Source organism: Nothobranchius furzeri, chromosome 2 (genome assembly GCF_043380555.1).
Source record: "Nothobranchius furzeri strain GRZ-AD chromosome 2, NfurGRZ-RIMD1, whole genome shotgun sequence".
NCBI classification, from domain to species: Eukaryota; Metazoa; Chordata; class Actinopteri; order Cyprinodontiformes; family Nothobranchiidae; genus Nothobranchius; species Nothobranchius furzeri.
The window spans coordinates 59,975,137-60,001,387 of NC_091742.1; the positions used below are offsets into that span (position 1 = coordinate 59,975,137).

General features: G+C 44.9%; 1 protein-coding gene across 3 annotated transcripts in view; it reads left to right on the plus strand.

Moving 5' to 3' along the window:
- Positions 1–26,251, plus strand: part of poln (polymerase (DNA directed) nu) — a 109,095-nt gene that overhangs the window by 63,488 nt on the left and 19,356 nt on the right. For all 3 annotated transcript variants that reach the window (XM_070547034.1, XM_070547035.1, XM_054747692.2), the window contains 2 exons: positions 13,580–13,691; positions 18,541–18,623. In XM_070547034.1, the coding sequence (XP_070403135.1) occupies positions 13,580–13,691; positions 18,541–18,623 (195 nt within the window). The remainder of the gene's footprint in view (positions 1–13,579; positions 13,692–18,540; positions 18,624–26,251) is intronic.

Sequence of the window (26,251 nt, forward strand, 5' to 3'; positions counted from 1 at the left end):
CTCTTCACGCTTCCACACTGGAAGATGTGCTAATGGGATTGAGGAGGTCTTTGAAGTACTTTGCCCACCGATCCACAACCTCCTGCGTCAAGGTCAGCAGCACACCATCCTCACTATAAACAGTGTTGGTAGCACACTGCTTTCCCTTCTTGAGGTGCCGGATGGTAGACCAGAGTCCCATCAATGCCATGCAGAAGTCTTGCTCCATGGTCTCACCAAACTTCTCCCATGCCTGAGTTTTTGCCTCAGCGAATACCTGAGCCACCTTCTGCTTGGACTGCCAGTACCTATCAGCTGCCTCTGGAGTCCCACAGGCCAAAAAGACCTGATAGGACTCTTTTTTCAGCTTGACAGCATCCCTAACTGCCATTGTCCACCAGTGACTTTGGGGGTTGCTACGTACAGTTACCAAGATGGGAGGCAACTTGTATGCCCACTCCTGCTCGGCGCCTCTCAGTGGGAGCAACTCCAGAGTGGTAGAGTGACTAGCCCTTCTCAAGGAAACTGGTTCCGTAACCAGAGCCAAGCATTGAGGTGAGTCAGACTATATCTAGTTGGAACCTTTCAATCTCGTACACCAACTCGGGCTCCTTCCCTACCAGAGAGGTGACGTTCCACGTGCCAAGAGCCAGCTTCTGTAGCCGAAGGTCAGACCGCCAAGGTCCCCGCTCTCACCTGTCACACACTGCACCCAAACCCTTTGGCCCTTCCCACGAGCGGTGAGCCCATGGGAAGTTATTATAACATAATACAAAATAAATAAGTAAAAACTTTTCAAAGCCCCTAAGTGATTGCATAACTCAGATAAACATATTTTTATAAAACATGACATTTTTTTTTCCAGTTAAATCAATTTCTAAAATTTTACCATGCAATAAATCTAAATTGTTCAGAAGTTTCTGACATTTTGCTTTAGTGGTAGCATGAATGTAGTTTTATTTTCCTCATTTTTGTTACTTCCTATTAGAAATGGGAACAAAAAAGTAAAAATCCAGTTTATTATTTAACATTTTATTTGCAATCTCTTTAACCCTCTCAGGCTCAAAATAAGTTTTGATAAAACGACGGACAACTAAGTCCTTCAGGGGTACTTCTGAGTTTAAAAATGCTCATGAAATACGTATGTGGAGTAACCAGGCAGGCAGGTTTTAACGTCGCAACTCTGCAACGTCTGCCTCCAGAGGGTTAATGTCGGTGCTAGTTTAAATTGTGATTGTAACTATGAATAGCTTTTTCCTTGTCCAAATTTACAGAGCAGTCCAGTTGACTGTTAAGGTTATTTCTGTACAGATCAATACCCAGTCTCAGTTAGAAATAGGCTGATGCACCACACACACACACACACACACACACACACACACACACACACACACACACACACTCTCTCTCTCTTTCCCTCTCTATTCATTACCTTATATTTTAACTCTGGAATCTGCTGGGTTCCTTAAATAGGAAACTTTTTATTGAATGGCATAGTGAACTGCCTTGAGATGACTTGTCGTGATTTGGAGCTATACAAATAAACTGAATTCAGTTGAATTAAAGTGTTTTGCTGCCTCTGGCAGGTTTTCTTCTGGGATTGCCCTAATAGCTCCATCTGTTTTTCCGTCAACTTTTACCAGCTTCCTTGTTCCTGCTGAAGTGACGCATCCCCACAGCATGATGCTGCTACCACCATGTTTCACTGTGGGGATGGTGTGTTCAAGGCGCTGAAATGTGTTACTTTTGCTCCACATGTAGCGGTTTGCATTTAGACCTAAGAAAAACTTTAGAGGTCCTTCACAAAAACATAAGAATGAGACAAAGAAAGAGGATTATTAATTTTTGCTTAAGCTCACTTCCTGATGAACACATGGTGGATAAAAGGAATGAGTAGAATGACTCAAGACTGAGGAAAAAGGATGTTGTTGTGCAGTCATTCTCAGGGAAACTCACTTTGTGCAATATTTTCTTGATGTTCAAGTTTGTTTGGCAAGACAAATACATCAGCACACTTCCAAAAGATTGAAAACAATGACTCTCATTTTTGGTAATCTTTTTTTTAAACCCACTAAAAAAGAAGAGGTCTACGATGTATGCTTTTCTTTGGGATGCATCTAAAGCAGGGATGTCAAACTCAAACTCACACGGGGCCAAAATGAAAATCTGGGACGAAGTCGCGGACCAAACTTAATATTATTTGAAAAAGTGACGGCAAATTTGCACATTTTCTTTATCAACATAATTGCAATTTTGAACCTTTTAATTTGGAAACAAACTTATTTTTGCAATAACACTGAATGTGGAATAACCAAATTACACACGAGCAAGTCAGTTTTAAATAAAACGCATCAGTGGTATGCATTACTTGTGGTATATTCAGCATTTTTAAAATCTATTCAGGATTTATGTTTTCTTGTTGTTTATTCATTTTTCTTATTCTTTATTCTCCTTTTTTCTCCTGTAATAAGTGTCATCGCTGCTGTGACGTCTAGCTTTCCCCACTGAGGAATAATAAAGGCATTTTCTATTCTATTCATCTATCTGCAGCCTTTCCACTTCCTGTTTACTGTAGGTTAAATCTTTTCTCACGGGCCAACAACAAAATAAAAATATCATTTTATCTTAAATGAAAATGCAACATCTCACCTGTTAACTTTCATGTTTTGGAGTAGAAAAAGAGCATAAAACCAACATATTTAAAGCTCAGTTTGCTGCACTGGTTTACTGTGATGCTCACCTGTTCCAGCCAGATACCTGCATCATGGGGTTGATCTGAGCTGAGGAGGAGACTCCTGTTGTTTTGTTCATCTTCATCATAATAATGACAACATTAGATGACAACAGGTGCTCACATAGGTTTGTGCTGCTGAACATGTCTGAGCAGCTTGACCACGTTGTTGTGTGTCGGGGAGGAAACACAACGACAGCAGCCACAGAGTCATGCTGATTTGAGCGAGTTGCTGCTCGCTGGAGTCTTATCAGCTCAGAGCTGCAGACACCAGCAGCAGACGCTGGAAAAAATTCATGCAAGTCAATGGGGCTAAAAACACTATTTTCTAATTCCGCTTGTTATGTGCCATGGATTTCACATATGATGTCCGTGAATTTTAAAGAGGCATTTGGTACCAAGAAAGCATTTATTTTCGAACTGGGGGAAACGTTGTTTCAGTTTTTGTGTGGAAATAAGTCCAGGATTACAAATGTGCATCACGAAAGTGACCCCATCGAACCAGACACAGAGAAAAATAGAGGGAAAATGGCTGTAAGTTCAGCGAACTTCAAATCCTTCCTTCAGGAGGAAAGAACGACCATAAATCTGGCCATGTGGTAAGTAGCAGCTACCCTAGGGAGAGGAGATTGTGTGGTGACGTCGTCTGATTTGTAGTCATGCTAATTACGAACTTTTACAAGTTAATAAATCTCAAAGTACATGACTGGTGTGGTCGAAACACCTTTTTATTTAAATAGAAGTACAATATATGTGTGATCCATGGCATAAGACAATGCGGATTAGAAAAATATCTTTTTTACCTCCATTGACTTTCATTAATTTTTTCATTCTTCCGGGAACCCATGAGCTGACCAGAAGGAGAAGAGACAAAGGCTACGTTCACACTGCAGGCCTTGATGCTCAATTCTGATTTTTCAACACATTCTCACACCCAAAGCGTCAAATAATGACACGTGTGACCAAGCGTCAAAATTGACGATTAGGGTGCCCCAGCACGTCGGGAGAGGACGCGCAGGGACACGTGTCACCGGGGGCATCAGGATCCAACGCCCGCGGTGGCACGGACATTTTTCCTCGAACCTCTAGTGATTTAACCTTCCCCTCAACCCCATCCTAACCTTAACTCAGTAATTTCTAATTAAGCTTTGCATGCACAACCTAGTTAAGGTTAGAATGGGGGTGAGGGGAAGGTTAAGTAGTTCACAAGATGGTCAAATATCCATCTCACCGTGGATACACGTAACACGTGTCCTTGCGTGTCCCTGCGTGTCCTCTCCCGATGCGCCGGGGCACCCTAATCGTCATATTTTGACGCTTGGTCACACGCGTCATTAGTTGACGCTTTGGGTGTGAGAATGTGTTGGATTTTTTGAGTAAATCTGATTTTAAGTCGAGAGGCCCAGACTTCCCTCTCTTCAGCCAATTGGGCCAGCTCTTCCCAGAGGAATCCCAAGGCGTTCCCTGGCCAGCCGAGAGAGAGTTTTTCCACTGTGTCCTGGGTCTCCCTTTAGGTCTCCTTCCGGTTGGACATGCCTGGAAAACCTCACCAGGGAGGCATCCAGGAGGCATCTTAATCAGATGCCCGAGCCACCTCAACTGGCTTCTCTCGACGTGAGGGGCAGCGGGTCTACTCAGAGCCCCTCTCGGATGACCAAGCTTCTCGCCCTATCTTTAAGGCAGACCACCGCCACCCTGCGGAGAAAACTCATTTTAGCTACTTGTATCCGCAATCTTGTTCATTCAGTCACTACCCAAAGCTCGTGACCATAGGTGAGGGTAGGAACGTAGATCGGCCGGTAAATCGAGAGCTTCGCCTTCTGGCTCAGCTCTCTCTTCACCCTGACAGATCGGTACAACGCCCGCATTACTGCAGATGCAGCACCATTCTGCCTGTTGATCTTGCGCTCCAGCTTTCCCTCACTCGTGAACAAGCCCCTGAGATACTTAAACTCCTCCATTTGTGGCAAGACCTCATCCCTGACCCAGAGAAGGCATTCTACCATTTTCCGACTCAAAACCATGGTCTCGGATTTAGAGAAGCTGATTCTCATCCCAGCTGCTTCACACTCGGTTGTGAACGGCTCCAGCAAAATTCAGCGATCACGTTCTGATGAAGCCAACAGGACCACATCATCTGCAAAAAGCAGACACCTGATCCTCAGGCCACCAGCCTTGGCCTCCGTGACCACCCGAGCTGCATTCCACTTGGACTACTGGTATCTATCAGCTGCCTCTAGAGTCCAACAGACCAATAAGACCTGATAGGACTCTTTCTTTAGCTTGACCGCATCCCTAACTGATGTCAAAGTAAATGAAATATTTGAATTTTTGGAGATGAGTCTTCAGGCATTTGGGTTGTGTGAGCTCAACCTGACTACTTGAATACTTTAGGTGTAGAACATAAGCCTGAATTCATCAAACATTTCCTGGGACGGCTTAGCTGACTGCATTGTTCCTGGTGTCAGATTATAGCACAGATTCTGTCTTTTCAAGAAATAACAAACATGGAGCAGTTTGACCTCATCTTGTCTGAGAGACAGCTGTTGAAAGATGTGTTTCGTGGGTAAAGAAGGTGTTGCAACTGAGGATGTGTTGGTAAAATATCCAGTAGTGTTAATAGTTATTCTGAATGGATCCCTGCTTGCCATGCATTGTTGAAAAGATTGTGAACTGTACTTTCAAATGAACAAAGCCTGGTTTGTCTCCCGTTAATTATATCACTGTCTTAAGATAAACCTTCACAAACAGGCAAGCTTCCCAAACATTTCCTGGGACAGCTCAGGTCCTAAAAGTCCCACAAACTTCGTCCTTATATCAAGATGTAGCATTGATTCTGTCCATCGCAAAGATACCAAACATTAAGCAGGTCCAAATCACATGCACACACATTTGTTTTCAAGAACACAGATAGTCTGTAAAATGCATTTGCCCATTTGCTGATCGTGTCTTTTTTTTTTTACAGATTTTTTGTCGCACTTGATCTGTAAGAAGGCAAAAATATTTTCACAGCTATGTACATGCATATATTTTCTTATTATACCAGCTCCCGCATTTTCCTCTTTTCTTCATCTTCAAATTTCTTTCCCTGATTTCCACCATCTTGGTCAGCAATATGTTTGTGTTGCTACCAGCCATGCTTGGAGGAAGAGTGATGGAGCTCATCAAATATTAATGGGATGATATCTTTAGACCCCCCCCCACCCACACACACACACACACACACACACACACACACACACACACACACTTTCTCTTTCTGTCAGCTCAACTCAGCCAAATCCACTTGTACCTTTTCCTTCATCATTCACCTAACCATCAACTCTTCACTTTTTCTGTCTGGATCTGTCCAAAATCAGCATATCTCCTAAAAGTCAAGTTGACGGAGAAACCGTTTTTTACTTGTTAATATACGATCAGTCACTCTGGTTTTAACATGCAGGTTAAATGTGGAAAATCAGCTTCTACGTTCATTTTCTGCATTAGCTGCCAACAGCAAATAGATGGAGAAACCTTTGGATCAGAACAGTCAGTGACATTGGCACATCGCATAGAAAAATTGGCATTCATGAACTCACCCATCTTGGCTCATGACAGGGAAGGCTTTTGTTGGTTTAGTTTCCAGGAAAGAGCAGAGTGTGTCTCGACTAGTAACTTTCTGATATCATCCACCAACATGTTCCGGTGCGTTCCCTTAGGTCAGCTGACCAGAGATTACTAACTGTGCCTAGGTACAGCCTGAAGTCTCGTGGTAGTCGAGCCTTTTCAGTACTTGGACCAAGTCTTTGGAATGAGCTGCCAGCTGATGTAAAACAGGCCACGTCATTAGAAACTTTTAAAGGAAGACTGAAAACACATCTGTTCTCGCTGGCTTTTGGACTTTGAAGTTGGGGGAAGTAGGCCGGATATGGACTGTGAACTGGCACTCAGGTTTTTGTACTGTATTTTAAAATGGATTTCTTATTGTATTTTCATAGGATTTATTACGGTATTTTACAGGGATTTCTTAGTGTATTTTAATGGATTTATTAATGTATTTTAATGGTCTTATCTCTGTCCTATTGTGTTGCATTTTATTGGTGTACAGCACTTTGTTTGTCCATTTTGGCCATGTGAAAGCGCTCTATAAATAAAGTTGATTTGATTTGATTTGATTTGACTAGTAGAAGCTTACTGTTAGCATTATCAACTCCATAACATGGCAGAACTCCTTCAGTCTTGTTTTATTTGTAGAGATAAAACATCAGCGTTGCACTGCCAACAGATTCAGTGGTAGAGCCGTGTTGCTGTTATCCAGTCAGAGAAGAGATGTCAGAATATCATGAAATAAGACACTTAATCCTGCCGTGTTCAGCTCAAATCTGATCTGGCTCACTTCTAGTTCTTGAAACAGTAACAAGAGAAGTTTTTTCCCACAGAGATCAAAAAGCATTCATTTATACTAGAGACCACCTCAAAATGATTGAAAAACAAGTGAACTTGGCCTTTAAAGAATTCAAAACCACATTTACCTTGTTGAAAAAAGGCAGTTTGGGGTAATGTAGACTATCAAAAAGCATGTGCCTACTCCACTCTACAAATTAGTAAAGGCTACAGAGAAACGATTCATTCTCAGAAAAGCTGGTGTAAAACACTGTAGACAAATCTCCTAAAATTTGCATTTACCAACTTAAAGGTGCAATTTGTGAGAAATTTACTGTGGAAATTATCACATAAGAGTTTAATGTCTCAATCATGCTGGAAGGAATGTTATACTGAAACAGACACGCTCTGTTTACAAGTAGCTGCTGGCCTTGCAGAACGTCTTCTAGTAATCTGAAATGAATTTCTCAAAATAGCATGCCAAACTTTAGCTTACCTGTACAACAGAAAACCAGCGACAGAGGTGTGTGGGGAGTCCAAACTTCACTTTCCGCACACACCATTAATAAAGTGTCTCCTAAAAATCTCTGGTCTTATTTCTCACTTTGAAGGCCTTTCTCTTCTTATTGTACACTTCAAAGACAATGGGTGTTTCTCAGTGCCAAGGAACCTCGTCTTGATGTCTTGGTCACAGAAGTTAAGTGTTGCCTCAGCAGTGAATAACAGCATGTGAAATGATGTTTTGCTGTGTTTTTTGTCTAATATTAAAATAAGGTTTGAGGGTTTATCCAATTTATTTTTCTTAGAAGATTATAGTCTTATCTTGGGGTTACGCTGTCTCAATTGGTGATCACTAATCGAAGCTGATCACCATGACATGTGGGGTCCCCCATGGCTCAATTCTTGTACCACTGCTTTTTCCCCCTGGGTCAGGTCATATACAAAAACAGTACCTACCATAGTTATGCAGATGAAACCCAGAAATACCTAGCTCTATCCCCTATTGACTGTGGTCGTCTAGACCAGGAGTGGGGAACCCTAGTCCTCGAGGGCCGGTATCCTGCATGTCTTTGCTCCAACTCTTCTGATTCAGTGGTTGATTCACATGTTCTGCAGCTTTTCAGGCTCTGCAGAAGCTTGTTAATCACCTGCTGATGGAAATCAGGTGGGATGATGCAGGGTTGAAACTAAAATATGCTGGATAGCGGCCCTCGATGGACCAGGGTTCCCCACCCCTGGTCTAGACTCACTCTGTCAGTGTTTGGAGCAAGTTAACGACTGGATGCAGTAAAACTTCCTCCAGTTAAACAAAGACAAGCCTGAAGTTACTGTCTTTGGAAATAATAAGGATAGGATGGAGGTTATTGCTGAGCTTGGCTCCAAAGGAATAAAGACAAAGACTCGGATTAGAAATCTTAGTGTCATAACTGATTCAGACCTGAGCTTTACCGGTCACATTAAGGCTATAACTAGATCACCGTTTTATCATCTGCATCAAAAAGCACAACTCAGAGGTCTCATGTCCAGACAAGACTTAGAGAAACTCATTCATGCGTTCATCTTCAGCAGGCTGGACCATTGCAATGGTCTTTTGACTGGTCTTCTCAAAAAAAGCTGTGAAGCAACTGCAGCTTATTCAGAATGTTGCTGCTAGAGTCTTAACAAGAACCAAGAGACCTGAGCACATCACTCCTGTTCTTAGGTATCTGCACTGGTTACCTTTAAACAACAGAATCAATTTCAAAGCTTCTACTAGTTTATAAACCACTCAGTGGCATGAAGCCAGAATACATGTCAGATCTCCTTCATGTATATACACCCAGCAGGGTTCTGATATTCTTAGGAAACAGTCAGCTGGTAGAACCCGGGTCATGACCAAACAGGGTGAAGCTGCTTTTAGCTACTATTCTGCTCAATGATTAAATCAGCTTCCTCAAGATCTCAAATGTACCCCAACTCTAGTAACTTTTAAATCAGAATTGAAAATCTTCATGTATTCATCAGCCTCTGAATGACTGTTCTCTTGCTGCACCTTCTGCACTGTATTTGCTCACCCTGTATCTGTAAATTTGTTTCTTTTTACGTTTTAAATTGTATTTTCTGTCACGTTGATTTTAATGTTCTTGCTATTCTTGCTAATGGAAAGCACATTGAATTGCCTCTGTGTATGAAATGTGCTATATAAATAAAGCTGCCTTGCTTTTTGTTGAGCTGAGCTCGATCAGCATTCAGATCAGCTGATCCACGGGTCTATCCCACCGTGGTGCACACCGGCACGAAGCGAAAGAGAGGGGGAGAGGAGCTGCTGTCAGACTAAACCTTTTTAATAAATGGGAGAAACAACTAAAACTGCTGAGGGAAATTTGTTCAAACAAAATCACATTAGATGAAAATTTAGCGAACAGCATTTAAGGGAATTAGCGTTAATGAGCTGTTGATGCAGATACAACTTTACTGTCGCCCAGCATATTTTACTGATGAGGTTTTTCTGTTTAAAGTCTGACTCCTTAAGCCCAAAACGGTTCTGCATTTCTGACACTACCCCGTCTTCTTTACAAGCCCATTTTCATCCACTCGCACCACATAGCACCGCAGTTGCTGTAGCAACTTCCGTATGGCTTCAAAGAGTTTCTGGTCCACCCTCCGGTCTTAGCTTTTCAGAAAATGTAAGTCTGACAAAAAAAGCAATAACGAACCAAATCTGTAGGCAGGCAAATAATTTTTCAGAGCACCATTTAGGACAGGTATCAACTTCTACTTTTATTATTTTTGTCACACCCTGTCCTGTCTCCCCGTTTGGTTCAGCCATGTGTCTCTGTTAATTGCTCCCACCTGCCTCTCGTTTTCCAATCACCCAAGCTCCCAGCCCTCTTGTGTTTAAACCCCTTCAGTTCTGTGTCTCATGTTGGATCATTGTTTCAGTGTCAGCTTGTTTATTATTAAAGCCTTTAACTGTTCATGTCTGATTGCCTACCTTTGTCACCCGAGTGTGGATCCTCACCTCCGCTTCACACTCCAGCACGCCTGACAGAATGATCCAACCCCCTAAAGGATCCAGCGGGGAGATTCTCCCCTGGGAGTGCCTGCTCCAATTCCTCTCCTCGGACCACCGGCCGGCTTCTCCTCCTCCGGCGTCGCCTCGCCGCAGACGGCGTCACCGAACTTCACCCTCGGCGATCCTCTCCACCCTTCCGGAGCCAGATAAGAGGTTTGACCAGGAGACGCTGCCAGACCGCTCCTGCTACGTGGGCACCAGACTGGCTGTGTGCTCCCCCGGAGTTGGCCCACGGCGTGGGCAAGGATGCCGGGCTCCACCGCAATCCTGTGTCCCAGGACGGAGCCGCGAGCTCGCCGCTGCCCCGGCTCGGCGCACCAGGTTGGGCCCGCCCCCAGTCAGACCAGCAGTCCCGCCTCCGATCCAATCAGCGCCTCCGTCATCTGCAGGCGGAGGAACCACGCCTACAGCCCAGCTGACAGAGCTCGCCAGTCTCCAGGCGGAGCTTGGCCAGATCCGTCAGCTCGTCAGCCTCCAGGAGTTCCAGCCGGACACCCTATCCTCCCCGCATCACCAGGAGAAGGTGTCGGTCCAGTCAGCAGCTCCCTCGTCACAGGACCAAAGGATCGAGCCTGCAGTCCACCCAGCAGAGCTCGCCGGTCTCCGAGCTGAGCTGGCCCAACTCCATCAGAGCCTCAGTCTCCAGGAGCTCCAGCTGGACACTTTATCCTCCCTGCTCTCCCAGTTTCTAGCACCACCAGTTCAGTCAGCTCCTGTCCCAGCGGTGGTCCCGGAGGTCGCACCGCATCCAGTTCCAGCGGTGGTCCCGGAGGTCGCACCGCATCCTGTTCCAGCGGTGGTCCCGGAGGTCGCACCACATCCAGTTCCCGTGGTGGTCCCGGAGGTTGCACCGCATCCGGTCCAGTCTGTCCAAGCGGTCCCATCTGCAGCAACTCCTCCTCCACTCCTGAAGCCGACGGTCCAGAGGCCGGCGGTCCAGAAGCAAGCGGTCCAGGAGCCGACGGACCAGAAGTCGACGCCCCCGGACCAGAAGCCGACGGTCCAGAAGCCGACGCTCCCGGACCAGAAGCCGACACTCCCGGACCAGAAGCCGATGCTCCCGGACCAGAAGTCGACGCTCCCGGACCAGAAGTCGACGCCCCCGGACCAGGAGTCAAAGTCGACGGTCCAGAAGTCGACGCCTCCGGGCCAGAAATCGACGCCCCCAGGCCAGAAGTCGATGGAGGTCTACGTCCCCAGTCCTGAGGTCGACGCCCCTTCCAGTCCTGTGGTCGACGCCTCTTCCAGTCCTGTGGTCGACACCTCGTCCAGTCCTGTGGTCGACGCCTTTTCCAGTCTTGTGGTCGACGCCTCTTCCAGTCCTGTGTTCGACGCCTCCTCGTGTTCCGAAGTCGACACCTCCTCGTGTTCTGAAGTCGATGCCTCCTCATGTTCTGAAGTCGACGCCTCCTCGTGTTCTGAAGTCGACGCCTCCTCGTCTCATCCACTCCAGAGGTCGACGCTCCCTCGTTTTCAGAGGTCGACGCTCCCTCGTTTCCAGAGGTCGACGCTACCTCGTGTCCAGAGGTCGACGCTCCCTCGTGTCTAGAGGTCGACGCTCCCTCGTGTCTAGAGGTCGACGCTCCCTAGTGTCCAGAGGTCGACGCTCCCTCATGTCCAGAGGTCGACGCTCCCTCGTGTCCAGAGGTTGACGCTCCTTCGTGTCCAGAGGTCGACGCCTCCTCTTGTTCTGATGTCGACGTCTCCTCGTGTCCTGAAGTCGACGCCTCATCCACTCCAGAGGTCGATGCCTCATCCACTCCAGAGGTCGACGCCTCATCCACTCCAGAGATCGACGCTCCCTCGTGTCCAGAGGTCGACGCACCCTCATGTCCAGAGGTCGACGCTCCCTCCAGTCCAGAGGTCGACGCGCCCTCCAGTCCAGAGCTCAACTCCGTCTCCAGTCCAATGACCCCATTTCCAGTCCAGTGGTCGACGCCGTCTCCAGTCCCGTGGTCGACGCGTCTCCAGTCCCGTGGTCGACACCGTCTCCAGTCCCGTGGTCGACGCCGTCTCCAGTCCAGTGGTCGACGCCGTCTCCAGCCCAGTGGTCGACGCCATCTCCTCCAGTCCAGTGGTCGATGCCGTCTCCAGTCCCGTGGTCGACGCCGTCTCCAGTCCAGTGGTCGACTCCGTCTCCAGTCCAGTGGTCGACGCCATCTCCTCCAGTCCAGGGGTCGACGCTGTCTCCAGTCCAGTGGTCGATGCCGTCTCCAGTCCTGTGGTCGACGCCGTCTCCAGTCCTGTGGTCGACGCAGTCTCCAGTCCCGTGGTCGACGCCGTCTCCAGTCCAGTGGTCGACGCCGTCTCCTCCAGTCCAGGGGTTGACGCCTTCTCCTCAGTCCAGTGGTCGACGCCGTCTCCTCCAGTCCAGAGGTCGACGCCGTCTCCTCCAGTCCAGGGGTCGACGCCGTCTCCTCTGGTCCAGAGGTCGACGCCGCCTCCGGCCCAGAGGTTGACGCCGCCTCCGGCCCAGAGGTTGATGCTGCCGCCTCCAGTCCACAAGTCAAGGACATCTCCTCCAGCGTCTCTGCCTCCGGTCACCGCCGGTCCCGCCCTCGCCAGACGCAGGTCCCCAGGAGCTCGTCGTCGCCTCCTCCTCTGCCGCAGACGCAGGCCCCCAAGAGCCCGTTGTCGCCTCCTCCTCCTCTGCCGCAGACGCAGGCCCCCAAGAGCCCGTCGTCACCTCCTCCTCTGCCGCAGACGCAGGCCCCCAAGAGCCCGTCGTCGCCTCCTCCTCTGCCGCAGACGCAGGCCCCCAAGAGCCCGTCATCGCCTCCTCCTCTGCCGCAGACGCAGGCCCCTAAGAGCCCGTCGTCACCTCCTCCTCTGCCCCAGACGCAGGCCCCCGGACTCTACTGGTCCCTGCCTCCTCTCCATCGGTCCCTTTTGGCCCTTCCTCCGGGTCCCCCTCCTCCCACCCTGCTCCGTGTACCTGTGGGCGCATGGAATCCGCCCTTTGAGGGGGGGGGGTTCTGTCACACCCTGTCCTGTCTCCCCGTTTGGTTCAGCCATGTGTCTCTGTTAATTGCTCCCACCTGCCTCTCATTTTCCAAGCTCCCAGCCCTCTTGTATTTAAACCCCTTCAGTTCTGTATCTCGTGTTGGATCATTGTTTCAGTGTCAGCTTGTTTATTATTAAAGCCTTTAACCGTTCATGTCTTATTGCCTACCTTCTTCACCCGTGTGTGGATCCTCACCTCCGCTTCACACTAGCATGCCTGACAATTTTCATATGTTTCTATCTCTGCCTATCATTCAGATATTTAGCCATTATGTAATTTGTGGAAGAGAGCAACAATATCTGCTGAGCATAACGTTATAACTAGTTTGTGACTTTTTTCACTGCCGCTTGAGGAACATGTTTGATACTAAGAGACCTGGAAGGTGACGTTCTCTGAACTAACTGAAACTTATGTTTGTTTGTTTTTGTTTGTTTGTTTGTTTTTTCAGATTTCTGCCAGGTGGAGCTGCGTCTGCTGGCTCACTTCTCCTCTGACTCTGAGCTGCTTCGCATCTTTACCAACCCACAGGCTGACGTCTTCACCATTCTGGCATCTCAGTGGTGTGTCTCCCTCTCTCCCACACACACACACACACACGCACGCACGCATGCACACACACACACACACACACACACACACACACACACACACACACACACACACACACACACACTCATCTGTCTGCCAAGGTGACTACTGATGCTCCATAGGGCGTCTCTTTCCTCTCTGGCTCCTTGTCTCACGACTGCCAGCTTCTTTACTTCAAACACTAATAATCTTGTTGCCATGACTACCAGCTGACTCATTTGGTTTCCTTTCAATGTCCAGGACACCCCTGGGATGCTATTCCTTGGTGATTACATTGTTTTGTTGTTGAAGTATTTTTGTGTTTGGCTACATGTGGCTTTCCTCTGCAGTCTTTCAGCCATATTGTGGGTGTGATGCATCTACACCCAGGTGTTTTATCATTTTTATTATGTGAGTGTAAAACCTGCATTTTGTCAGATTTCCTCAGTAACAGCCCTAATCAGACATTAAAGTGTCTATATATGATATATCTTTCTCTTTTAGACAAATAATCCAGTTTCTGCATAAATAATTTATTTCAGTCACTATTTTTGTTCTGTCTTCTCCTTTTATTCTTTTAGTTCTTATTGTTTTGATCAGTCTTTACTTCTCTAGATCTTCTTGATTCAATCAAAGCCTTTCTCTCTCCAGTGAACCCTCACCAGATAATTTCTCATTCAAATTTTGCTGAAGAAGACAAAATTAGTTTATGTTGTACAAACATTTTATATCTTTGCAAATTAAAAGAAGAAGAAGAAGAAAATATCATTTCGTGATAAAAATCACGAGGCGCTTCACAAAAACAAAAAATGTAAAAATATAAAAAAGCATTTAGAAAAACTTTAAAAATATATTTAAAATGAGCTAAAATAGACAGTTGTGATTAAAAATGTTAAGAAAGAGAGAGAGTGAATAGGAAAGAGGGAAATCAGTGGATCCTGAGGAAGGTGGGATAGGTGGGGAGAGCAGAATAAAGAGAGAGTGGTGATGAAGGTCACACCAAAGCCAGCTTGAACAGGTGAGTCTTCAGCTGCTTTTTGAAGGAGTTCACTAAGTCCACTGATCTCAGGCTCAGGGGAGAGAGCTCCAGAGTCTGGGCGCCACAGCAGCAAATGATCTGTCACCTTTGGTCTTTAGCCTGGTGCTGCACAACCTGTAGGCTTTGATCACTGGACCTCAGGGACCTGCTGGGGGTGTAGGGACTAAGAAGATCACCTATGTATGATGGTGCTTGTCCATGTAAGGCCCTATAGACCAGAACCAGGATCTTGAAATGAACCCTGAAGTTGACTGGCAGCCAGTGAAGCTGGAGGAGAAGTGGGGTGATGTGGGTGTGTGTGGAGGACTTGGTCAGAAGCCGAGCACAGGCATTCTGAACCACCTGTAGACGGTTCAGGGAGGTTCTGCTCAGACACGTGAAAAGAGAGTTACAGTAGTCTAAGCGTGAGGAGATGAAGGTGTTGAGAACTGTCTCAAGTTCAGAGCGGGACAGAATGGGACTCAGCTTAGCAATGTTCCTGAGATGGAAGAAGGAAGAACGAACAAGAGAACTGACATGAGAATCCAGGGTGAGAGGTGGGTCAAAGGTCCCACCAAGATTCCTGACAGAAGGTTTGGTGTGGGAAGCAAGCTGACCAAGAGAGTCTCTGACTTTGGGAACCAGCTTGTCTGGGGCACAGATGAGGATCTCAGTCTTATCTTCATTCAGCTGTAGAAAGTTCCCACCATCCAGGTTTTGATAGAGTCTAAGCAGGTGTGGAACAGCTGCAGCTTAGACATCTCATGGGGCTTTAAGGAGAGTACGGTTGGATGTAATCTGCATAAAGATGGTAGGGAATTCCTTTGAAGGAGCTCAGGATGTGCTGAAGAGGAAGCAGATAGAGGAGGAAGAGCAGAGGCCCCAGCACAGAACCTTGTGGGACACCATGGGTAAGAGAGGTGCTGGAGGACCTAAACTTGGAGACGGCCACAGAAAAGGAGCGCTCAGAAAGATAAGAGGAGAACCACTCCAGAGCAGATCCTGATAGGCCTACCCAGTCTCTCAGCCTCTCCAGTAGCAGGTGATGGTCAACAGTGTCAAAGGCTGCAGTCAGGTCCAACAGGACCAGAACAGATCAGTCCCCTGCATCACTGTGAGTCAGAAGGTCATTAGAGACCCTAAGAAGAGCTGTTTCAGTAGAATGAGCTCTACGAAAACCTGACTGGAAGCTATTATAGATGTAATGTTCATCAAGAGCAGCTGTGAGTTGTTTAGCCACAACCTTTTCCAAGATCTTGGAGATGAACTGAATTTCAGAGATGGGTCTGAAGCTGCTATGGAGAGAGGGGTCTCCCCAAAAGTGCATGCTTTTTTTTAGGCATTCCCTTCTTTGAAGCACAGCAGATGGCAATCCAGGTTGGATCTGAGCTTGTGAATGAATCCAAAAATTCATATTTATGCACTGCTGAACGGATAAATGTGTTTCTGGTGTCTGAAACTGTTTTTGGTGTTGTCACTGTGTCATTCTGGGGTGTTCTTCAGACACTCACGTAACTTAAAAGTGTTTCCATGTGTGTCAGAGGGAACTTTGTGTCAACAGTGGCAGCAGCAGCATCCCACAGGCCCCTCATGATGAATCACTTTGTAGACAAGTCAACCCCCTCCAAGTGATCCGCACTACGCCTGTCTGCGAGTCACATTTCATAACTGTCACTGTCTGGCTGTCTATGTCTCTTATCTCCTGATTTCTCTTTTTAGTTCTTCTGTCTCTATACTGCATGTCCCATTTATGCCCTATGGTGTACATTTAGCCTTTTTCTGTTAAGTTTTTGTGCCCTTTCTAGTTTCCTCTTTGCTTTTATTAGTCTGCAACACTTTTATCTACTTAGTTTTCAAATTGTTTTATATTATTCAAATACACTGCATCCACTGCTAAACACCCAGAAGATAACAGAGGTTGTTGTGGACTTTAAAAAGCACACAGCTCCCCCTCCCCCCATAACCCTGTCCGACACTCCTATCACGATGGTGTACTCATGTCGCTTCCTGGGTACCACCATCACCCAAGACCTCAAGTGGGAGCCCACCATCACCTCTGTAGTGCAAAAGGCCGAGCAGAGGATGTTGTTCCTGAGGCAGATGAAGAAATTCAACCTGCCAGTACAGTCGATGAGGCAGTTCTACACCGCAGTCATCGAGTCCATCCTCACCTCCTCAATCACTGTGTGGTATGCTGGAGCTACCACCAGGGACAAGAAGAGGCTGCAGCGTGTCGTACACTCTGCTGAGAAGGTCATTGGCTGCAAACCCCCCTCCATACAGGACCTGTACACCTCCAGGACATTGAGGCATGGAGGTTGGATAACAGCTGACCCGTGTCACCCTGGACACAGTCTCTTTGACTCGCACCCATCTGGCAGGAGGCTCAGATCCATTTGGACCAGAACCTCTTACCACAAGTTTCTTACCCTCTGCTGTTGGACTCATGAACGACAATCCTAGGGCTGCCCACTCCAGTTGCTTGGTCCCAGTCACATGACCATGTGTTGTGTTTGTACCTGAACTGATCCGCTCTGATTAGTACGCTGTCACGTATATAGTAAGTAAGTAAATTTTATTTATATGGCACTTATCACAGACATAGAATCACATAGTGCTTCACATAGATCAAAACAAAATAAAACTAAGTCACAAAATCATAAAAAGATTAATATCATAAAATCAAAATATTCTCAAAACAGAAATAGGTTAACATCAGAAAAATAAAGTCATAAAATTATACAATTTCATAATCAGATGAAATATTAGAAATTTGAGTTAAAAATAAGAAAATAAAATATTTAGGTAAAAGCAGCTTTAAATAAAAGGGTCTTTAGCTGATTTTTAAAAGTGTCTAGACTGTCAATGCTACGTAAGGATAAAGGAAGATCATTCCAAAGTCGGGGTGCAACAGTCTGGAAGGAACGATCGCCTCGACTTTTGTATCTGGTCTTAGGAACTTCTAGAAGGTTCTGGTGGGTGGATCTGAGGGCTCGGGTTGGAGCATAAGGCTTTAACATTTCAGTAATATAGGGAGGAGCTTGACCATGTAGAGCCCTGAAAGTAATAGTCCGGATTCTAAAATGAATTCTAAAGTTAACGGGTAACCAGTGCAGAGACGTCAGAATAGGAGTGATGTGTGCTCTTCTGTTTGCTCCAGTTAGGAGCCTTGCTGCAGAGTTCTGGACCAACTGAAGGCAGTCAAGGAATTTTTTGTTAAAACATGTGAAGAGTGTGTTGCAGCAATCTAGACGGGAGGAGATAAAGGCATGGGTCACCATTTCAAGTTCATGTTTTGACACCAACCTTCGCAGTTTGGAGATATTTCTTAAATGATAAATATATAATTATATAGCAGCCATTTCTCTAAGTATTGCCACTTTATATTATTATTTTATCATGATTATATTCTTACTTTCTATATTTTCTTATATCTTATTTTTATCTTCCTTTTTTACACGAAGTACCGCACCAATTTCCTAATGTTGTGATTCTCGCACATATGGCAATAAAACCCTTCTGATTCTGATTCAACAGCTTATATAACTTTTAGATTTTTTTCCCAGACATAGAAATGAGAATGTTGAATTGTTGTTGAATGTTGCAGTTAAAGAGAAATGTGGTCACACAAACTGAAAGTTCGATGCATAAAATCTAGAAATATGTTCCCCAAAAATGTTACAATAAAACAAACCAAAAACACTGTTAGGTTTCCGTCAGATTAAGCTAACTAATTAACACTGCTGCTGCAGAGAATGGTTAAAAAGCTGCATGTGATGCTCATTTCTTTAGAAGATGACTGTTTATTTTTCTGTGTCACTCAGGAAAGGGATGAGTATTGGTGATGTTTCTTCTGAAGACAGGGAACACGCCAAACGCATCGTGTACTCTGTGGTTTATGGAGCAGGTGAGCAAATATGGAAGGTTGTTCCTGCTTGGTTGTTGCTTTTTTTTTTTTTTTTTTGCCAAAACACACTGTTACAACAATTATTCTCCCGTTATACTATATATATATATATATATATATATATATATATATATATATATATATATATATATATATATATATATATATATATATATACATATATATACATATATATATATATATGTATATATATATATATGTATATATGTATGTATGTATGTATATACAGGGAGTGCAGAATTATTAGGCAAATGAGTATTTTGTCCACATCATTCTCTTCATGCATGTTGTCTTACTCCACGCTATATGGGCTCGAAAGCCTACTACCAATTAAGCATATTAGGTGATGTGCGTCTCTGTAATCAGAAGGGGTGTGGTCTAATGACATCAACACAATATATCAGGTGTGCATAATTATTAGGCAACTTCCTTTCCTTTGGCAAAATGGGTCAAAAGAAGGACTTGACAGGCTCAGAAAGGTCAAAAATAGTGAGATATCTTGCAGAGGGATGCAGCAGTCTTAAAATTGCAAAGCTTCTGAAACGTGATCATCGAACAATCAAGCGTTTTATTCAAAATAGTCAACAGGGTCGTAAGAAGCGTGTGGACAATCCAAGGCGCAAAATAATTGCCCATGAACTGAGAAACGTCAAGCGTGCAGCTGCCAAGATGCCACTTGCCACCAGTTTGTCCATATTTCAGAGCTGCAACATTACTGGAGTGCCCAAAAGCACAAGGTGTGCAATACTCAGAGACATGGCCAACGTAAGAAAGGCTGAAAGACAACCACCACTGAACAAGACACAAGCTGAAACGTCAAGACTGGGCCAAGAAATATCTCAAGACTGATTTATCTAAGGTTTTATGGACTGATGAAATGAGAGTGAGTCTTGATGGGCCAGATGGATGGGCCCGTGGCTGGATTGGTAAAGGGCAGAGAGCTCCAGTCCGACTCAGACGCCAGCAAGGTGGAGGTGGAGTACTGGTTTGGGCTGGTATCATCAAAGATGAGCTTGTGGGGCCTTTTCGGGTTGAGGATGGAGTCAAGCTCAACTCCCAGTCCTACTGCCAGTTTCTGGATGACACCTTCTTCAAGCAGTGGTACAGGAAGAAGTCTGCATCCTTCAAGAAAAACATGATTTTCATGCAGGACAATGCTCCATCACACGCGTCCAAGTACTTCACAGCGTGGCTGGCAAGAAAGGGTATAAAAGAAGAAAAACTAATGGCATGGCCTCCTTGTTCACCTGATCTGAACCTCATTGAGAACCTGTGGTCCATCATCAAATGTGAGATTTACAAGGAGGGAAAACAGTACACCTTTCTGAACAGTGTCTGAGAGGCTGTGGTTGCTGCTGCACGCAATGATGATGGTGACCAGATCAAAACACTGACAGAATCCATGGATGGCAGGCTTTTGAGTGTCCTTGCAAAGAAAAGTTTAAAAAGTTAAAGTCCCATTAGTTGTCACACACACAGGTGTGTGTGCGAAATTTATTCTCCGCATTTGACCCATCCCCTGGGGGAGCGGTGAGCTGCAGACAAGCCGCACTCGGGAACTATTTGGTGGTTTAACCCCCCAATCCAACCCCTTAATGCTGAGTGTCAAGCAGGGAGGCATTGGGTCCCATTTTTTCAAAGTCTTTGGTATGACCCGACCAGGAATCGAACCCCTGATCTCCCAGTCTCAGGGAGGACACTCTACCACTAGGCCACTGACGCCTGGGCATGGCTGAAAGGTGGCCATATTGGTCGCTGATTTGTTTTTGTATTGTTTTTGAATGTCAGAAATTTATATTTGGGAATGTGGAGATGTTATATTGGTTTCACTGGTAAAAATAAATAATTGAAATGGGTATATATTTGTTTTTTGTTAAGTTGCCTAAAAATTATGCACAGTAATAGTCACCTGCACACACAGATATCCCCCTAAAATAGCTAAAACTAAAAACTACTTCCAAAAACATTCAGCTTTGATATTAATGAGTCTTTTGTAAAGTGACCTTGGGTGTCCTGAAAGGCGCTTTGAAATAAAATGTATTATTATTATTATTATCTTTTGGGTTCATTGAGAACATGGTTGTTGTTCAATAATAAAATTATTTCTCAAAAATACAACTTGCCTAATAATTCTGCACTCCCTGTATATATACAGCTCAGGTCCTCTACCTGGGGGCTTGAGGGTTCTGCAGTATCTTAGCTGTTCCTAGATCTGCACTTTTCTGGACTGAGATGTCTGATGTTTTTCCTGGGATCTGCTTTAGCCGCTCCTCCAGTTTGGGGGTTACTGCCCCGATGACCATGAGCATCACCGATATCTTCAATCTCCAGGCTTTCTCAAGTTCTTCCAAAAGGCCCTGGTGCTTCGCTAGTTTCTCAAGTTCCTTTTTTCTGATGTTGCATCACTTGGTATCGCCACATCAACCACAACAGCTGTCCTCTGTTGATTGTCCACCACCACAATGTCTGGTTGGTTCTCCATCACCTTTTTTAGTCTGTATCTGGAAGTCCCACAAGAGCTTGGCTCTCTGGTTCTCAACTAGGGCTGTCGCGGTTGAGGAATTCCCCCTGCGGTGATTCAGGGTGGCTTAATATTGCGGTGTGCAATATTATTGCAGCACTTTTTTTTATTGCAGTACTATCTAAACATAATGTTTACACATTTAAAAAAGGTTAAAAATTGCTGTGCCTTCTTTTATAACACTTTACTGAATGCAGATCAAAGGGCAGTAACAACACAGATCGCAGTAACGTTTGTTTCTCCGACAGTCGGAGTCCGACTGAACTTAAAAACAACTAAATTCAGGAGAAGGTTAAACTTTTAAATGCAAATTTGGCTGCAGCACCTAACAAATAAGAAACAAGTCCCCATTTTGTTTAGTTGTTTAAAATCAAGCATAAAAAATTACATGTACCGGGCACAGGGCACTATCATTTCACTTTCACACACACGAATGACGGTGATTTATAGCTCAGTCACGTCCTTGTTACCCACAAGGAAAACCAGCATGTTAACCATATATGGTTTGAGAGAGGATCTGAGAGGGGTGGCAACATTTCCAGCAACACTGAAAACCCTCTCGGATGGTGCGCTCGTTGCACTAACGCACACGTACTTGCTTGCGACTGGCGAGCAAAGGGAATCTCTCCCGGTTGTTGCTCCACCATGTCAGGGGGGTTTCTTTAGGGTTGATGCATTCCTCCTGCAGGTAGCGAGTGAGCTCCAGCTCAGCTCAAACTCTCTTTGGGACGGTTGCAGAAGCAGTGCTTGTCCGGGACTTCAGCAGGTCTCCGAGCGTTTTTTTTTTTTTTTGCCGCTGGTGGCAGCTCCGTCTCGGCCAAGGACTCTGGCTGCGCAGCAGCTGACGTACTGAAAACCAAAGTGCTCCCAAAGGAGTGAAGTAACGTTTCGTTTTGATACCAGTGCAGCCATCCTTCTCAACATGCATCATTGAGTTGAATCAAGTTCAGTAATCGCGGTGGCCCATGATGCAGCACGGTGGGTTTCTTCATGGATGGATATTTCATTTTTGCGGTTACCGTGACAGCCCTATTCTCAACCACCTTATGGGGTGTTACCCACTTTAACTTTGGGGCATCCAGTCCATACTCTGCACAGATGTTTCTGTACACAATGCCAGCCACTTGGTTGTGGTGTTCCATGTAAGCTCTGTCTCAGGGGTCTCTTTGTATAGCCTACACCTTGAGGCTTGTCTGGTGTGGTAGATCTTGTTGCTCTGGTGTTCAGGGTCTGTTCCTGTGCAGCCATGATGAGTGTCTCTGTGCTGTCCTTCAGACCAGCTCTTTCTAGACATTGGTAGGATTTCTTGATATCAGCCACTTCAGTTATCTGTCGGTGGTACATCCCATGTAGGGAGTTGTCCTCCCATGATGACATTTCCAGCATCTTCTCCTCTGTTCATTATTGTCTGAAACATTCACTGAACATTTCATCTGTTGGGGCCTTGTCCTTGATGTACTTATGGATCTTGGATGTTTCATCCTGGACAGTGGCTCTCACACTCACTAGTCCTCGGCCTCCTTCCGTACAACTAGTGTACAGTCCCAGGGTGCTGCATTTAGGATGGAACCATCTTTGCATGGTTTGGAGCTTCTGTGTCTTGACATCTGTGGTCTGTATTCCTTCCTTTGGCCAGCTTATTATTTCAGCAGATTATCTTATTCTGGAAGGGCACAGCTGTTTATTGCCCAGATCTTATTCTTGCCATTGAGCTGACTTCTTAGGACTTGCTTTACTCGTTGTAGGTATTTGGCTGTGGCTCCTTTCCTTGGGACTTCATCGAGGTTGCCATTTTCTTGTGGGATACCAAGGTACTTGTAGCTGTCAATGTCGGCTATTGTTCTTTTTGGGAGGGAGACCCCTTCTGTGTGGACTACCTTCCCTTTCTGTGTCACCATTCGATCACACTTCTCGAGTCTGAATTCCAATATCAGTGCTGTAGATCCTGGTGGTATGGATCAGTGAGTCGATGTCCCGCTCGCTCTTGGCGTACAGCTTTCTGTCATCCATGTAGAGGAGGTGGCTGATTGTGGTTCCATTCTTGAGTTGGTATCCATAGCCAGTCTTGTTGATTATTTGGCTGAGGGTGTTCAGACCCATGCAGAACAGCAGTGGAACAGGGCTTCTCCATGGTATTTGCCACATTTGACAGAGACTTGTGCAATTGGCTCATGGAGTGCAGTGAGCTTCTTAAGCCATTAGGCGTGGATCATGTCAGGTCCCGGTGCTGTCCAGTTTTTCATATCTGAGACTCTTTCCTGAATGTCGGCCACAGTGATGGATACTGGGTTCTGCTCAAGGAGGTTGCTGTGGTCTTAGAGAGGCTAGCCACTTTGCATTGCTGTTGTGTGATGCCTCCTTCTCCCAAATGCCCTTCCAGTGCTGTTCAGTCTCCAGCCTTGGTTGGTCTACTCTGCTGTTTATTACCCTGCCGCTGAGTTCACATTAGCTGGTTGGGTAGAGAAGAGCTGGTTTATTTGTCTGGCTTCACTTTCTCTCGTGTATCTCTTTAGGTGGCTGGCCAAGGCCTGGAGCCTTTGTTTGGTAGTTTCCAGTGCTTCAGGTATGGGTTTCTGGCTGTAGCTCTTGGGTCCTGGTTTTCTCATTGTGCCTTTCTGGAGCCCTGACAGTTGGCTTACTTCTCTCTGTGCTGCCTTTATTTTGGCCCCCAACCTTCTCTTCCAAGGTGGGTATTGTTTCTCATCGTTGTTCTTGTTCTTATAGCCAAGCATCTCAAGGATCACTAGGATATATATAATAGGAGATAAGGAGCAATATCTCATAGACAAATGGCAATTCAATCCTATCCTAAAATTGTTCAGCCATGTATCATATATGTATGTATATTGTATGTGTATATCGTATATATACATGGCTGAACAATTTTGGGATAGGATTGAATTGTCATTTGTCAATGATATATTGCGATTTCAGTTTGATTCACAATTTTCTTCAAATCAAGGTTCGCTGGGAACTTAGCTGATTTGAAGCAATGGATGTCAATTAATTTTATGAAATTGATTGACCTGACAGAGAGTTTAGTTTTTGGCAGTGGAGACCTGTTAAAGGGTGCGGTGAGCCCACTTGGTTCCCTTTCGGATTTTGTAAAACCTTATGTGAAAAACCTGGGTTTGTATTATGGATGGTTCATTTAAATTGGACAGACAGATAAGTGCAGTGGTCCAGACTGGTTTTATCACTTGAGGCAGCTTGCAAAGGTTAAGTGCTAATTGCCGGAAACTGTCTTTGAACATGTTATTCATCTCTTTGTCTCCTGTCGACTAGATTACTGCAATTCCCTGTACTATGGATTAGGGCATTTCTCCTTAAACCGCTTGCAACTGGTTCAAAATGTAGCAGCCCGCCTTTTAACAAGTACAGGAAGCATGATCACATCTCTCCAGTGCTTTCTTCCCTTCACTGGCTCCCAGTGCATTACAGGATTCAGTTTAAATTGTTGCTTTTTGTTTATAAATCACTTTATGGTCTGGCCCCTCCTTATATAGATGATTTATTGTCACCCTACACTCCTGCCAGGAATTAGCAGTCGGACTCACAGTTTTTATTATCAGTTCCAAAGGCTCGCCTAAAGACGAGGGGAGATAGGGCATTTTCTGTGGCCGGTCCTACACTCTGGAACAGCCTTCCTCTGCAGATCAGGACCTCACAAAGTCTGGATGTCTTTAAGTCCTTGCTTAAAACTCATTTATTCAACCTGGCTTTTATGTAGGATGATTTTATTTTGTCATTGTCAGTCTTTCTCATTTTTATTGATTTTATAATTGTGTGATGAAATGCTGTTTTAATCCTAACTTGCTGATTTTTATGGTTTTATGGTTTTTAGTTATACTTGTTTGCGATTTTATCTTCTGTGTTGTACAGCACTTTGGGTTGCGGAAGCAATAATAAGTGTGCTTAAGAAATAAATGTGACCTTGACCTTATTCACTATTGTCATATAAATCATAAATTTTTTCTCTCATTATCTTTTTAAAACTTTATTTTTTAAATGTGCTTGTGAAAGGACTTGTGATTTTTACCTAGTGAGGTGCTACTGTATATAAATTAACCACTGGGCAAGGCTAGGGGTCTCCTATAACAACCCATAAGCCCAAGGTGGGTCTGATAACAAAAGGAACCAAGGCATAGTTAGTCAAAAATATAGTTTCTTTATTATCTTTTGTTCTTTTCTCTAAAAATCAACAAACCAAGCAACACTAGAAAAATCTAACTTAATCAAAGTAACCAGATCATTTAAATTTTAAATATTCACATAAACAAACTTACGGCAAATCAAGGGTAAATCAATCACTATAAACACAGATATACTCAAAAGAAAATGAACCTTTCTTCTTCTGAACAAATAATGCAATAAGGAAACCTGAATGTAAAAATGACTTTCATGTATTTATTAAAGGGATAGTTTACAACTTTTTCATACTTAAAATAATTAATAATTTTCTGGAGCCAGTATGTGTTCAAATGACCCTTTTCAGGCTTTACAGCCTTTTCCTCCCCCTTGTGAGTAAGATGCCTCGCTGGGAACTTCAGCCTCTCCGGACAGCTGCCCTGAAGTTTCACGTCACGCTTTACGGCAACCCACGTTTGCAACAGACAAGCTACACCTGGTTTGTCTTTATTGTAACGTGTTTTTCATGGTGGAGCCTCAGAAGAAACAAAGAAAACAGTTATCTGGTGAAGCTAAAAAAAAAGACTGTCTGACTACAAAAGGAGTCAAACAAGATTCTACATCAGGAGTTTTCTGAATCACGAGAGCTGAGAATTACAGGTACAAGCAAAGCTTATTTTATACACCCCAAAACACAAAGGAAAAGAGAAATGAAATATGGTGTTGGTTGGTGATGTGGGGGAAAGGGGAAGAGTGAGGAGCAGGTCAAGCTGAGGAATTCAAGGAGATCCTGATCGACATAGACAGACGCCTCCTTATTGAAGGGTGTGTTGCTATGGTTACCAAAAACTGAGAGAAGCTTTCTGTCTCCCTTCAAGAGACAATCAGACTAGGGTGGAGAGGAACAGCGACGCTACGAACTCGTGTACAAATAGGTCAGAAAATGACCAAACAGGGC